General features: G+C 42.6%; 2 protein-coding genes across 7 annotated transcripts in view; both read left to right on the plus strand.

Annotated features, from left to right (window-relative positions):
* The window catches only part of ATP13A3 (ATPase 13A3), an 89529-nt gene extending 85418 nt beyond the window's left edge, over nt 1-4111 (plus strand). For all 5 annotated transcript variants that reach the window (XM_081796600.1, XM_081796599.1, XM_081796602.1 and 2 more), the window contains one exon: nt 631-4111. In XM_081796600.1, coding sequence (XP_081652726.1) covers nt 631-828 — 198 coding nt within the window. In that variant the 3' untranslated portion in view covers nt 829-4111. The remainder of the gene's footprint in view (nt 1-630) is intronic.
* Nucleotides 4112-7653: 3542 nt separating this feature from the next.
* Nucleotides 7654-14860, plus strand: GP5 (glycoprotein V platelet). 2 transcript variants are annotated; one of them, XM_060639559.3, is made up of 3 exons: nt 7654-7753; nt 8292-8436; nt 8727-14860. In XM_060639559.3, exons 2-3 carry the CDS (start codon nt 8309-8311, stop codon nt 10459-10461), a joined length of 1863 nt encoding a protein of 620 aa, XP_060495542.2. In that variant the 5' UTR covers nt 7654-7753; nt 8292-8308; the 3' UTR covers nt 10462-14860. The 2 variants fall into 2 exon arrangements, with proteins under 2 accessions (XP_060495542.2, XP_060495543.2); XM_060639560.3 differs by lacking the exon at nt 7654-7753 and having other exon boundaries at nt 8293-8407.
* Nucleotides 14861-15454: the final 594 nt, after the last annotated feature.

The following is a 15454-nucleotide window of genomic DNA, read 5'->3' on the forward strand; positions in this document are numbered from 1 at the left end:
ATAGTGGAACACCAGGGGACACTATAATTATAAAATGAAATTTTTTTTTATGTTAATGAAAGTGTGTTAAGTGATTGACAATAAACATGATATAAATTCTAATTTTGACCTAACAATATTTTCATCGTGCTTCATTTTTTGAAAGGTGACATTCACTAACAGTAACAATAATATTTAACAATGCTTTCTTCCAAAAAATGATCAGGGGCTAAGTTGCCAGGAGGAATGGTATTAGATAATTTGGGATAGAATATGAGGGTCTCTATATTAAATATGAAAAATGTTTTCTTTCTGAATAGTTTAAAGTTATTCTTCATACACTTGATGTTTTATGTGTTATAGAATTATAAAACCCAGATTTGCAATTTTTTAAAAAATTTATCTGCACACAAGAGGATAGGTACATAAAACTAAATAAAATGAAATTGCATTGATAATTTAAAAAATCTTAAAAAATATGTTCCTAAATAATTGAAAGCTGACCTTTTTTACTTGAGTTTTTTTCATTTGTCATATGCAGAAGTCATTTCCTCTTACTTTTCTGTGTTGATGTACTGTGCTTTAAAAAACTTGTTAAAAACAAGCAGCCCTTAATCTACTAGTGTGTTTTTCCCCCCCTTATTTTCTTAGGCGTCAGTGGATCGGTGGGGAAAATGCTGCTTGTCCTGGGCCCTGGGCTGTAGAAAGAAGATACCAAAGGCAAAGTACATGTATCTGGCTCAGGAGCTCTTGGTTGATCCAGAATGGCCACCCAAACCTCAAACAACAACAGAGGCTAAAGCTTTAGTTAAGGAGAATGGATCATGTCAAATCATCACCATAACGTAGCGCTGCGTCACTCTCAGTGGTATGCTGGTAGCAGGAGAATGTAATTTCCGGACTTTCCGATCCTGTGCGTCAGAATGGCACCATTTCAATTTATGTCTCTTCTAGTATAGCTGATTTGAGAGGGTTTTTGTTTTTGTTTTTTAAATAAGACAGTTGGCCTTCCAGTTAAATTCTTAATCAGTCTGTAAAGTCTTATGTCTGTATTCAGGAACTACATATTACATATATTTCCAGAATTTTCTTGTTACCCTCAGTGATGCTGTTTAAATAGGGTACAGAAGAAAGTTGATATTTGATAGGTTTTTAGACATCAGCTTCTGAGACTTGGTTAATGCGTTTAAATATATTTTCACAAACCCTTGTCAGAAAAAGCCCTCATTTATTTACCACCCCTAAATTTGTGATTGATAAATAAAATGGGTGTTAATTAGCCTCCAGTGAAAATAGGTAGAAAGCCTGTTTTCATTTGATTCCAATATTTCTTCCAAAGAATTCCATATATACACAGACCAGTTCCCTTTGATAGCCTAGGGGTGAGTTTTATGATGTTGCTTATAGAACAACTCAGGTAATTTCCATTTACGGTTTTATAATTTCTGTACAAACTGCCTGGGTTTTATTTTTCTAATCAGCAAGGTGCTTCACTGCCTTCTTCAGATGTCCCTCAAAGCTATTGAATGGATCTTGTGATCTGTCTGCTGTCAATAGTACGATTTACTTCAGTTAAATGTTGTAGAACCATAGAACCATTTTCACTAGGAAAAAAAGATTATTTCCTTTGGCAATAGATATAGATCTGTCTTTCTAATCTCTCTTCATAGCTGTTTTTTCTCTCAGGTTTTATCATTTTAAAGATTTTTCTTTTCTTCTAGGTTTTTAATTACTTAAAGACAAGATAATAGTGAGTTGTTTGGTTTTTTTTTTTTTTTTTTTTAGTTTTTTGAGTTAGACTTTTACCTCCTAAAAATTTTAAGGGTTGATATAAGTCTCCTATCAATAATGAGGCTTAAAAATGAGTGGTTTTGAATGACTGCTACTTTTTCAAAGCAGGATGAACTTGGTGAATTTGTTTTATGCCATTAGATGGCGCCAGAGGTCAGAGCTTATTTTGGATTGGATGTTTACAAAGGAGCATTTTTTGGTTGTAAAAATTTCTGGGGGGAAAAATTGAAATAAAGTTAAGACTAGACATTAATTGAGCCAAAAGAAATGTGAAAAAGATTTTTCGCCTGTTTTATCTGGTTAATGTTTAAATTTTAAACAAAATTAAAGTAACTTTAAAAATGCCTTTCTAGGTAAGATCCAGCAGCTTGGCAAAAGCCCACAGTTACAATAAACAAGGAAACTGATATTGCTATAAAATGGACACTAAACTGCTAAAACTGTGGGACGTTATCCTATGTTCTTCCTTAACTGGTAGCATGCTTGTGCTTTCCACTTCTAGCTAATCATTATTTTCCTGATAGATACGTACCAATTTATCAAATGTTAGCTGGAACTATAGAACCACACGGTTCTCATTTCTTATGCTGCAGAGACCTGAATGATGTTTGGTAACTATAGGAAAATGTAAGTTACACTCAGGATCACTGTTATTGCTTATTGCCACTGATGAATGATTCTTATAAAAATACAATCGAAGTTTTCCATCAAAAAGTATGATATTAATACACCTTAGGTAAGAACAGTTGTTCCATGAATGATTTTATGAAGCTATGCATCTTAGACCTCTTGAGCTGTGATTTAGCACTGTTTTCTATAGTTACTTATCTCGATCATTTTTTAATTTCCACATTCATTTCTGATATGTATAAGTGTTATTCTTAAGTGATTTCCCAGAATTGTAAATTTTATTATTTGATTTAAATACTGAAGCATATAATTAAAGTAATTGCTAAGTAGCAGCTTAAAAATCCAGTTATCGGATTGTATTTAACATCTTTAAGAGCATGATCATAAAAAGCTATATTTTTTACACCCTTTTTTTTTTAACATTTAGATTTTATAAGGGTTTTATATCTCATTTGTCCATATTGTTTTCAAAGGAATGAGGTTTTTAGGTAGGTGGAAAAGCATTTGTAGGAAGTTACATTTCAACATAGACAAGGTGGGTTGCTCAAGTTGTAATTGATGGTTTCCAGAATGTTATTTGAAGAATGTCTGTGAATCCAGGTGTGGGTCCTACTCAGTGCCATCGATAGACAGACTGAGTTCTCTCTCTGTAGATCACCATGACATAGTAATTTTGATTCTGAATTTCACATTAAATTATTTGAGTGTATACAGACCTAAATTTAAAAATCTGTACATATATTATTTTGATGTATTAAAGATTAATAAATATTGCCGATTTAAATTTTATTTATGCACATACTTAAAGGACAGAAATGTCCAGGAAAGTAATTGTTAAATAATGATATGTAACTTTTTAACTTTTTAAATAAATAACAAGATTTTTAATGTGTGTCTCCCTCAGGGTTGTTTAAAGTTTTTTGTTCTTTTTTTCCTCCCTCAAATATAAATAGTGGTAACTATATGTTTTGTATCTTCTAGCACCAACTGCTGTAAAGCAATGCTGCAAATAATGCTTGAAGAAAAGTGGCTAAGCCAACAACAAAAGAAATACTTTTTATATTAGTTTTATAATTCTTACATTTGAGAGCTTTCCAAATTGCACTTGGATTTAAACAGAACTGTTGCAGTCTTGACTCTTATTTATTTTGTCTCCCGTGTTTGTGAAGATACTGCACAGTTTCAGAGGCATGGTAAATAACATATCATGGTCTATGTATTCTGTTCCCCAGCTGGCTATAGATCCACTATCCAGAGAAGAGCAAAATTCAAGCTTTAGAAAACATTCTATAAGATCTCACGCATGCAATTTTGACATATCTGAAAATAGGTTTTTGTATATTTATGGTGGGAGGTGGTTGGGAACTTTTGACAAAATGTGGGGTGTTAATTTTTGTACAGTCTGTGGGCATTTACACATATTTTTAATGTAATAAAATTTGGTAATTATGTGCACATTAAATTAATAAGATAGTTACTTCCTGTTATGATTTGTGAATTCCCTAAGACTTTGGATTTTTTTAAGTAACTTTATATCAGAAATGATACTGCATCTTTATATTTTTTAAATTGTATTGCTGCTCAAGAATGGTACCCTGATGTCAAAAAGGCATACATTCATAATTGTACATTCAGCACTGTAAATAACCTTATGAAATCTTTTTTGGATTGAAAGCTATTCAAAATAAAAATTTAAATGATTGAAATGACATTTTTTTTCCTGCGTCCTTCTACATTTGTGTGCCATTTAGCTATACAAGTACTGCCCTCTCTGGATCTACTTTCCTACTTAATACTTCTCCATCTCCCCCCCCCCTTTTTTTTAACTTTGGATTTTTGAAGGGAATAAATACCACATCCCACATATTTACCACATCGTGTGTGTGACCATCCTGTGGAAACCCATCTGTCAGATACAATGTAGAATCAAATGTTAACAGCGTAAGAAGGTCTGAGGGAAATAGTGAAATACAAGACTGGAGGCTTATAATCTATTAACAGTTGGGAAGATCAAACCCAGAGCTAATGCCACGTAAAACATGGTAAGTTTGAAGCAAAATGGCAGCTGTGGGTGCAAAAAGAGCATTCCAGGGAGAGAGAAACTGTGGAATTAATTACTTGGTGCTAGAAACCCCAGAGAAGGCAGGGTTTGTGCTGGGCCAGGAGGTCTCTCCAGACGTCATGGGTCCTGCAGGAGGTGTGCGTCCTCTGCTGTGGCCCGTGTGGCTGGCTGCGGTGTGATGGATTGAATGGATGGTGTGAAGGTTTAGTTTGAGTCCACATTCTTTCCATTCACTATGGTTTGTGTAGCAAATGACATGTCCCCACAGCCTGTGTGTGGGCACCACCGTCCTGCATGTCTCTATCTTCCCTGTGCGTTGCTTCCAGTTGCCATATTTCGAGTATGTATTGCAGGGAAGGAGGGAGTTGTAGGAGTCTGGATGAGACTGTCAGCGTTCAGAGTGCCCTGGTCTCTGAGTCACCATCCACAGAGGAGAAAAGCCTATCTCATCCAGGTAGACAGAAAGGCCAAATCTTACAGGCCAGGGTGACTTTTATACAGGAGTTGCCTCTTAGGATAGCAGATTTCTAACCTGTTCCTGAATCCAAAATACGAAGGACGCAAAACACTCGAGCCATCAACTTCATTCGTTGTTCAAAATAACTTCTCGGGGCATCTGGGTGGCTCAGTCGAGCGTCTGACTTCAGCTCAGGTCATGATCTCATGGCTTGGGGGATCTCTGTTGTCAGCCTGTCGTCGCAGAGCCTGCTTCAGATCCTCTGTCCCCTCCCCCGCCTGCACTCTCCCCAAATACATATTTAAAAAATACTTCTCAATATCCCATCCAGATTTTCAACGAATGGACTCACAATTTTCCTCTACCGTCTGCAACTTCCATACCCTTCTTGGGCATTCGAATGTCCTGCTCTCTTCAAAGAATTAACACTTGGAGGTCATTCTGATTGGAGTGCTTCCTGGGGAAGTAGGCCACAGAAGCCTACCAGAGTTTGACACGAAGTCTTATGCTGTTTAAAATCTATACAAATCATGTATATATACTATGTTGCCCTTGTTATACATCATTCTGTTAGACATCAGCACTTGCAGCTCTGATTTTTTCAAAGTCCACATGGCATTCCATTGCATGGGTATTTTCATAATTTAGATGACTACTTCCCTGTTGATGGTCATTTGATTTTCTTTTTCTGTTACAAACAACCTTGCAGTGTTTTTGTGCACAGTTTTTTTTTAAGTAGGCTCCACACCCAATGTGGGGCTTGAACTCATGACCCTGAGATCAAGAGTTGCATACTCTACTGACTAAGCCCATAGGTGCCCCATTTTGTGCACAAATCTTAATGAGCATAGACACAGGGTGTATTTTTAGCAGTAGAACTGCTGGACAGAGGATGTATATGTATATTTGTAATTGGTTGATACCGCTAAATTTTCCCCCAAAAGTTTGCTCCAATTTATAGTTCTACCACTGTAGTATGAGAATGTGTGTTTCTTCACACTTCATAAAGTGCTAGGTATTTGTAGTTTTTTAAAAAGGTTATTTCAGTATGGTATTGGTACAGGGGTTATTAAATAGCCCAGAAACAGACCCACACATTCATGAGATGGTTGGTTCATGACTGTGGTAACATTGTTGTTCTAATGGCAGAAGGAATTGATTTAATTATATATAAATGGGGCTAGGCCAGCAGATTATCTTAGTGGGGGGAAAAAAATGGACTCAACTCACACATCATACACAAAAATTAATTCTAGATGGATTAAGGATCTAAAAAGACAAAACTATAAAACTCAGGCATTATAGGAGATTTGGTGGGGGGGGGGAGGAGTGGAGGATTTATTTCAATACAAAAAAAAATCATAAAAGATTGATAACTTTGGCTATATTAAGACTTAATATCTGGGGCACCTGGGTGGTTCAGTTGGTTAAGCATCTGACTTTGGCTCAGGTCATGATCTCATGGTCTGTGAGTTCAAGCCCCACATCAGGCTCTGTGCTGACAGCTCGGAGCCTGGAGCCTGCTTTGGATTCTGTGACTCCCTCTCTCTCTGCCCCCCCCCCCCCCCCACTCATGCGCTTGCGCGCACTCGCTCTCTCTCAAAAACATCAAATTAAAAAAAAAAAAAAGACAACATCCATAAAAAGACATCATGAAGAAGATGAAAAAGCAAACTACCAACTAACTGAAGATAATTGACATCTATAACTGACAAAGGATTAGTATCCAGAATACATAAAGAATGCCTACAGTTCAGTTTTCTGAAAGACATAAACATACATATTTGCATATAGGAAAATGGGCAAAAGAAAAGCACCCAAATTTTTTAGAAGATGAAGCACAAGTGAGCATTAAAAATATGAAAAGATGGGGCACCTGGGTGGCTCAGTGGGTTACATGCATGACTCTTGGTCTCCGCTCAGGTCATGATCCCATGGTTTGTGGGATCCAGCCCAGTGTCAGGCTCTGCGCTGACAGTGGGAAGCCTGCTTGGGATTCCCTCTCTCTCCCTCTGTGTCCCTCCCCCCGTTCTGTCTCTGTCTCTCTCTCTGTCTCAAAAGTAAATAAACTTTAAAAAAATATGAAAAGATGCCCAAGTTCATCATTAAATGGGGGAAATGAAAAAAACCACCCGGAGACGATTACTTCCTATGAATGGTAAAAATTAAATTTAAAAAATCAATTCCAGGTATGGGCAGAGGTAGGTATGAAGCACAGGAACTGCCACACACTAGGCATCATATATTGGTACAACTACTTTGAAATGCAGTTGGACATTCCTAAATTAAATTGAACATGTGAACACCCTTCAACTCAGTAATGCCATTTTTTAACATATTCTAGAATGTTTTTAGCCTTATTATTTCTAAGAAGAAGAAAAAAATGAGTGGAGCATTGGAGAATGTTCTTAGCTTTATTATTCCTAAATGGGGAAGAGAAGAACTGGAATAAAGAATTGGGACAACATGGCAAGAAAAGGAAGACTCGAAGTGTGGTCCATTTGGGGCATGGCTGCCACAATGAGCCCACCATGTCACTAAATTTTCCTAGCATCACAGAGTCATAATGTGCTATTTTATGGAGAAACTTCTCTCCTGCTCTTATCATTCCTTTGACAGTAAGACTCAGGTTACAAATGGTCTCTTCCGTTTGAAGATATCTGTCATTAAAAACCAGAATATGCCCTCTGAGATAAAGTCCTTTCCATGACTTTTATTCTGGTAAAGTCTTTATCCTCAGGATGCAAGGATACTTCCCTCTTCCTTTGGAAAGTGTTGAATCACAGGCAAAGCCCTAAGCCTTTCAGTTGCTTTGGGGTGCAGCACCATTTCAGGTAAGGCCAAATACTTTAAAAATTAGGGATGGGCAACTGGAGGGCTTGGTTAGTCTCTATACGCACAAGATATATAAAATTTAGTACAAGAAATGATTTGTGTACAATTCCACTTGCGAAACATTGTTTTGGCAGATTAGTACTACTGTGCATATTTCACATGTACTTCAACGCCACGAGTTGGTATTAATTTTTTATTAAGCATCTTAGGAATGATAGCTCCCTGTCAACAATTCTAGCTCTATGACCCTGGGTCAGTTACGTACCCTTTCTGTGTCTTAGCTTCATCATCCTTCAGCTGGGGTTAAGAATAATAGCTACCTCATAGGGTTAACGTAAGGAGTGAATGAATCAATGTAAATCAAGTGCTGAGAACCATGTATGGCATAACGCGATAGATATTACCTGTTTTTCTCACTGTGGCTAAATAGAGGTGTTCGCTATTCGAGGGTGTTATTGTTTTAGTAGAATAAGTACCGTGCATACAGCATGAGTGTGGTAAAAGGAATCAGGTGGTGGTTGCTGTTGTTTTTTACAGACTTTGCCGTTCCCTTCATGACTGCTGGTTATAGCCACCCCTGGGTAAAGGCGAGAAGATCAAGGCTCTCTTCGCCTTGGGCACTGCTCAGTGATGCATGTGAGACATTCTTGAATGTGAGAAGAATTATTTTCATCAGTTCTATGTAAGGATTTTAAAGTATTGGCTTTGAAAACGCTTTAATTTTAAGGCTTTAAACTGAGAGTAGAAAAGCGGTAGAACAAAAGGATGAGACCTCGCAGTGTAGAATGAAAGTCTTTTCACCCCCCACCCCCCACCCCCCACCCCCGCCCCAGGAAAATCTGCATTTCTAAGAAAAGAGGGATACTTAGTTGTATCTGGGTAACACTTAAAGCCAGTGATAATCCTGGTGGAAGGTTCATGCCTCCGCAGAGTTGCAAGATCCAATGTGAGCGTTTTGTGTGTCGCCTCCAGACCTCCCGCTGCGGCCCTTGCAGACATGCTGAGAAGCGCCCTGCTGTGCGCGGCGCTGGGGCTCCTGCGCGCCCAGCCTCTCCCCTGTCCCCCCGCCTGCAAGTGTGTGTTCCGGGACGCCGCGCAGTGCACCGGGGGCAGCGTAGCGCGCATCGCCGAGCTCGGCCTGCCCGTCAACCTCACGCACATCCTGCTCTTCCAAATGGGCCGCGGCACCTTACAGAACCACAGCTTCAGTGGCATGACCATCCTGCAGCGCCTGATGCTGTCGGACAGCCACATTTCCGCCATTGCCCCCGGCACCTTCGACGACCTGATAAAACTTAAAACCCTGAGGCTGTCGCGCAACAAGATCACTCATCTTCCAGGTGCGCTGTTGGATAAGACGGTGCTCCTGGAACAGTTGTTTCTGGACCGCAACGAACTAAAGGACATTGACCAAAACATGTTTCAGAAACTGGTTAACCTGCAGGAGCTCTTTTTGAACCAAAATCAACTCGCTTTTCTTCCCGCTCGCCTCTTCACAAACCTGGGGAACTTGAAATTGTTGGATTTATCGAGAAATAATTTGACCCACCTGCCCCGGGGATTGTTTGGCGCACAGGCTAAGCTGGAGAAACTCGTGCTGCACTCGAACCAGCTCGTCTCTCTGGATTCGGGGCTGTTGAGTAGCCTGCGTGCCCTGGTGGAGCTGCAGCTGGACAGAAACCGCATCCGCTCCATCGCACCGGGGGCCTTCGACCGGCTCCGGAGCCTGAGCTCCTTGACGCTTTCCAGAAACCACCTGGAGTTCCTGCCCCCGGCCCTCTTCCTTTATTCGCACAATTTGACTTTCCTGACCCTGTTCGAGAACCCGCTGGAGGAGCTCCCGGAGGTGCTCTTCGGGGAGCTGGCCGGCCTGCAGGAGCTGTGGCTGAACTGCACGCGGCTGCGCACCCTGCCGGCCGCCGCCTTCCGCAACCTGAGCCGCCTGCGGGCGTTCGGGGCGACCCTGAGCCCGCGTCTGAGCGCGCTCCCCGAGGACGCCTTCCGGGGCCTGGGCGAGCTCCAGGTACTCGCCCTGCACTCCAACAGCCTGGCCGCGCTCCCCGGCGGCTTGCTGCGCGGCCTCGGCCGGCTGCGCCGCGTGTCGCTGAGCCACAACCGGCTGCGGGCCCTGCCCCGCGGGCTCTTCCGCAACCTCGGCAGCCTGGAGGGAGTCCGGCTCGAGCACAACCTGCTGGAGACCCTGCCCGGAGACGTGTTCGCGGATCTGCCCCGGCTGGCGGAGGTCCTGCTGGGGCACAATCCCTGGCGCTGCGACTGCGACCTGGGGCCGTTCCTGGCGTGGCTGCGGCGGCACCCGGGCCTCGTGGGCCGAGCCGGGCCCCCGCGGTGCCGCGGCCCCGGACCCCGCGCCGGCCTGCCGCTCTGGGCCCTGCCCGACGACGACCCCGAGTGCCGGAGCGCCCGCGGCCCGCCTCCCCGCTCCGCCGCAGCCCCCGCGGCCCCGGGCCACACAGCCTCGGTGCCCGACAGCTGGAAACCCCGGATCCCGGCGCAGCTCGTGGCCGACGGCAGTCGCCAAGACCACAGCCTGTTCTGGGGTCTTTACTTCCTGCTTTTGGCTGCTCAGGCCGTAGTAACGGGGGTCATTGTGTTTGCTATGATTAAACTCGGCGGGCTCTTTCGAAAATTAATCAGAGAGCGAGCGAGCGAGCTTTTGTTTGAGTCAATGGGACAACCTCGCCGCTAATTAAAACGTGGCCGGAGTACTGTCAGAGGTGGCTCGGGGGAGAATCCGGACGGGCTGCAGCTGTCTTCCTCTCCCCTCTCCCTCCCCTCCTCCCCTCCTCCCTTCCTTCTTCCCCCCTCTCTCCTCAATCCCACCTCCCCGTCTCCCTCCTCCGTCCCTCCCCTCAGCAGGCATCCTTGTCTGCCTTACAGGGTGGATTGTTCTCTTAAGCTACTTTTGAAAAACAGAACTCTTGCAGTTCTTTCCTTTGTCCTGTCTTTTTCTCACGTTGTGTGTCTCAGACCCGTGCACTATTTGGGGGAGCGCTGGGTTTCCTTCCTTCAGCGTTTATTTTCGGAGGAGGCCTCCTCTGTGATAGGCGGGAGACAAAGAACACAAAGCCTTCCCACCAGGAGCTCGGCCCCCAGGGACAGAAGCCACGAGGGTCAGTGGTGCGGGCTAAGTGAGGGGCAGCAGGAGAAACCGGCAGGAGGAGGGGACTGGAGCTGAGGGTTGCAGGAGGAGGAGCAGCTCCCCAGAGGTCTAAGTGCCCAGGGAGTAGGGGCCCTGGATCCTCGGAGTCCCTGTCCGTGCCCGGCGACCACTGCTCTGCCCGCCTGTTTGCCTTCTCTGTTTCTCCTTGCTTCCTGCATGGGTGAAGCGTGTCATTGTGACACTGGGTTGGTTTCCATTTCCTGGCACTAAATGCTACCTCATTTCACAAGCATTTATGGAACACCTAACATGTGACAGGTGTTCATGAATTTTAATGATAAGCTTGGTTTCTAGTTTATTATGGTGGCATCACGTTCTCAATTAGTCTTCCAACTGAGGGCCATAAAGCTCTTATTGCTTTAATTGGATGTCTGTGCTCTTGAGAAGCAGTGGTTTAAACATGGGCCGGACAGTGGACAATCGTGGTGTCAAATCCCACCCCCACCAACTGCACAGGGCTTTGGGCAAGACACCTAAACTCCCTAAGCCTCCGGTGTCCTCCTGCCTGGCAAGGGATAAATAGTGCCTGCCTCACAGAGTTGTTGTGAGAGTTAAGGGCAATAAAGCGTGTGCTGACTTTGCCCAGTGCCCCGCATACAGTCAATGCTCAATAAATGTTAGCTCTTATTATTAAAGAGCAAGCAATTATTACTGCTGTCATGATCGCTAAAGAAAAGCTATGAGCTGGTTTCTTCTCTGTGCATTTAAAGGTGAGAGCAAACTTTCTCAGATGGGAGATTACATTCAATCACTTTGTCTTCCCCTTGGTTGGTCTTGGCCCTGGGTAGTCGGGCTCTGTGCTCACAGTCCTGAGCAGTAGGTCCTCTGAACACCAACTGTTGTGGAGCCGGAAGGGCTGGGTTCCTGGCGTTGGTAGGCAGACTTCTCCTTCAAGACCAAGTTCAACTGGTAAAGCCTTCCATGACTGCCCAGGCAGACTCAAGTGTTCCCTGTTGTGTCGTGTACTCTCCTCCCGGACTACCATGCACTAAGCACCCTCAGCACCCCTGTCCGGCCTGGCTCACCCTTCCCTCTAGGGCATGTGTGTGTTAATGTGACCCCTGCACTGTAGGCTTCTTGGCCCAACCTTGTCTTATTTATTTCGACTGCTCCAAAAACTGAAACTTATCCAAATCATGAAACCCAGACTTTTTGATGGAATGTGAACTCTAGTCCTAACCACTGTGTTCTTGGGCAAGCTACCTAGCTCTCAAAGCCTCTGTTTCTTCACCTGGGGAGTGAGGATAATAATGGCCCATACCATTGTGGCAAGGATGAAATGACCTAACCAAATAGTAAAGCCGGTGACTGGTGCGTATGGAGCTCAACAGAAGTTGGCTATCCTTATGATTAGCTCTTTCAGAACACACAGTGTTCTAACATGCCTCAGGGCCTTTGCATATGTTCATTCATTCAGCAGCTATTTGTGGAGTACCTCCTCTGCACCAGGCACTCTTCTAAGTGCAGGGAGAGAGCAGAGCGTAGAGCAAAGTACACGCTTTACATTTCGGTGTCCCCTCCAACGAAAACATCTCCCTGGAACTCCTGGCCATTACCTTCAAACATTCAGAAGAGTATGGAGAGCAACTTTGGATACCTCAACCAGCTTTATAAAAAGCTGCTATATTTGCTTCAGATATTTTTTTTTAACACAATAAAATATGACAAAGTTGCAAGTGCCTGCCTGTATCTCTTCTCTGTGCTTGTTCCTCTGACCCTCCTTAGAGGTAAGCTACTTAATACATTTGGTGTTTTACATTCTCAGTGGTGTTTTTATACTCTTTACACCTGTCTACAACCTTGAACAGCGGAAAGTAACGCTTTGCCTTTTTAAAAAGTTTTCTATAAATGATGCGACTCCGCATGTTGCATTCTTCAAACTTTTTTCTCTGGGCTCACAGTTTTTTAAACAAGTTTGTTTATTTAATCTCTACACCCAACCTGGGGCTCAAGCTCATGACCCTGAGATCAACAGTCGCATGCTCTTCTGACTGAGCCAACCAGGCGCCCCTCACGTATTTCTGAGATTTATCCATAAGAAACATTTGGCTTTCGTTCATTCATCTTAATAAATGCATAATATTCTGTTGAATGAATTTTCCACAACTTACTTGTTCTATCTTTGATGGACATGTATTCCCGTTGTGTTTTCTTTTTTCTTTTATTCCCCTTATTCCACATCCTCCTCAACGCATGATAATACCATAATTTTGAATTTTTGTAAATCTGATAGGTGTGGAATGGTATCTCATTGTTGATTTATCTTACATTTCCCTGATAACTGGTGAAGTTAACTTACTTTTTTTAATGTTTATTTATTTATTTTTGAGAGAGAGAGAGCACAAACAGGGGAGGGGCAGAGAGAGGGGGAGACACAGAATCTGAAGCAGGCTCCAGGCTCTGAGATCTCAGCGCAGGGCCTGACACAGGGCTTGAACCCAAGAACTGTGAGATCATGACCTGAGCCGAAGCCAGATGCATAACTGACTGAGCCACCCTGGTGCCCAAGAAGTTGAACTTATTTTTAAATGTTTAAACTTAAATATTTAGATTCCTTCTTCTGAAAATTATCTGTGCATATACATTGACCAATTTATAATGGGGCATTTTGTCTCTTTTTTTAAATTGATTTGTAGGATTCTTTACATATTCTGGGCACTAATCCTCTGTAAATTGTATGCTTTGGAACTCTCCTTTTGCGGTTTTTGGCTTTTTTCACAGTAGTTATGTTGTCTTTTGTAGAACAGAAACTTTAATTCTAATCTAGTCAAACTTAGCAGTATAACTTTATGGTTTGTGCTTTTAAAAGAAATTGTTTAAGAAATTCTTCCTACTCTCAAGTCATAAAAGTAGCCTCCTATATTTTCTTCTAAAAGTTGTAAAGGTTTGCTTTTCACATTCAGGTCTTTAGTCCACGTGGATTTTTTTTTTAATGTTTACTTATTTATTTTGAGAGACAGAAAGAGAGAGAGAGAGAGAGCACGGGAGAGGGACAGAGAGACAGGGAGAGAGAGAATCCCAAGCAGGTTCTCAGTTCCTTGCTCAGCGAGGATCCCCATGCGGGGCGTGCCATGAGGCTCAGTCTCACAACCGTAAGTAAGATCATGACCTGAGCCTGTATCAAGAGTCTGATGCTTAACCAACTAAGCCAGCCAGGCACCTGGGAATTTGTGTTTTTTTATATGGTGTGACATAGGGAACGAACTGTATTTTTTCCAAACGTGCACGCCATTGCCCCAGCCCATTTGTCACATAATCCATCCTTTCTGCGCCGGTTTGCAAAGCTACCTCTGTCATTTGTCAAGTTTCCCGATGTGCATGGGTTGGTCCCTGGCTTTTGCATGGATCAACCACTGGCCTATGGATCTCATCTTATACTCACTGTATTTATCATCATAGCTTTCATAATTCTTGGTACGGGGTCACCACTCCACCCTGTTCTTCCTTAGAAAAAGTCTCATCCATTCTGGACCCTTTGCAATTCTAAACACATTTTAAGATTAGCATGCCAAGCTCCACTGAGACACCTGCTGGAATTCTGATAGGGATAGCAGTGAATTAATTTGTAAACCAGTCTGGGGGAGGATTTGCATTCTGTACATGGTCTAGTGCAATTGTCTGTAAACATGGTTTGTCTTTCTATTTATTTGGGTCTTTTCTAATCTTTCAGTGAGGTTTCAGAATGTTTTGCATAAGAATCCTGCACAGGGCACCCACGTGGGTCAGTCTGTTAAGCATCTGACTCTTGATTTCAGCTCAGGTCATGATCTCATGGTTGTGAGATTGAGCCCCACATCAGGCATGGAGTCTGCTTAGGATTCTCTCTCTCCCTCTATCCTGCCACCCTGCTCTCTCTCTCTCAAAAAAAAAAAAAAAAAAAAAAAAAAAAAACTTGCACAGATTTTGTTAGATTTATTCCTAATTCTTCTCCCCTTGTTTTGTTTAAAAAAATTTTTTAACGTTTATTTATTTTTGAGACAGAGAGAGACAGAGCATGAATGGGGGAGGGGCAGAGAGAGAGGGAGACACAGAATCTGAAGCAGGCTCCAGGCTCTGAGCTGTCAGCACAGAGCCCAACGCAGGGCTTGAACTCACGAGCTGTGAGATCATGACCTGAGTTGAAATCGGATGCTTAATGGACTGAGCCACCCAGGCGCCTGCAATTGGAATACTTTGAATGTTTCATCAATAAATGTGACTTTTATAGCTTTAGTTTACTAAGAAGTTTTTTTTTTAATTGTGAGTAGGTGTTGAATTTTAATTTTTTCATCGATTAAGATCTCATATAGTTTTTCTCCACCAATGTGTTAAAGTGGTGAATAAAATTTATAGATTTTGAAAAATAAATTCACCCTTACAATACTATAAAGTAAACCCAAGCCAAGTCATGCATTTAAAAAATACATGTTGGATTCAGTTTGCTAATGACTTTTATTATCTGTTCATTAATGAGATTCCCTTGTAAAATTTTAAAAAATAACTCTGGGCTGATGGCTCGGAGCCTGGAGCCTGCTTCCGA

Source organism: Panthera onca, chromosome C2, assembly GCF_046562875.1.
Source record: "Panthera onca isolate mPanOnc1 chromosome C2, mPanOnc1 haplotype 2, whole genome shotgun sequence".
Classification (NCBI taxonomy): Eukaryota; Metazoa; Chordata; class Mammalia; order Carnivora; family Felidae; genus Panthera; species Panthera onca.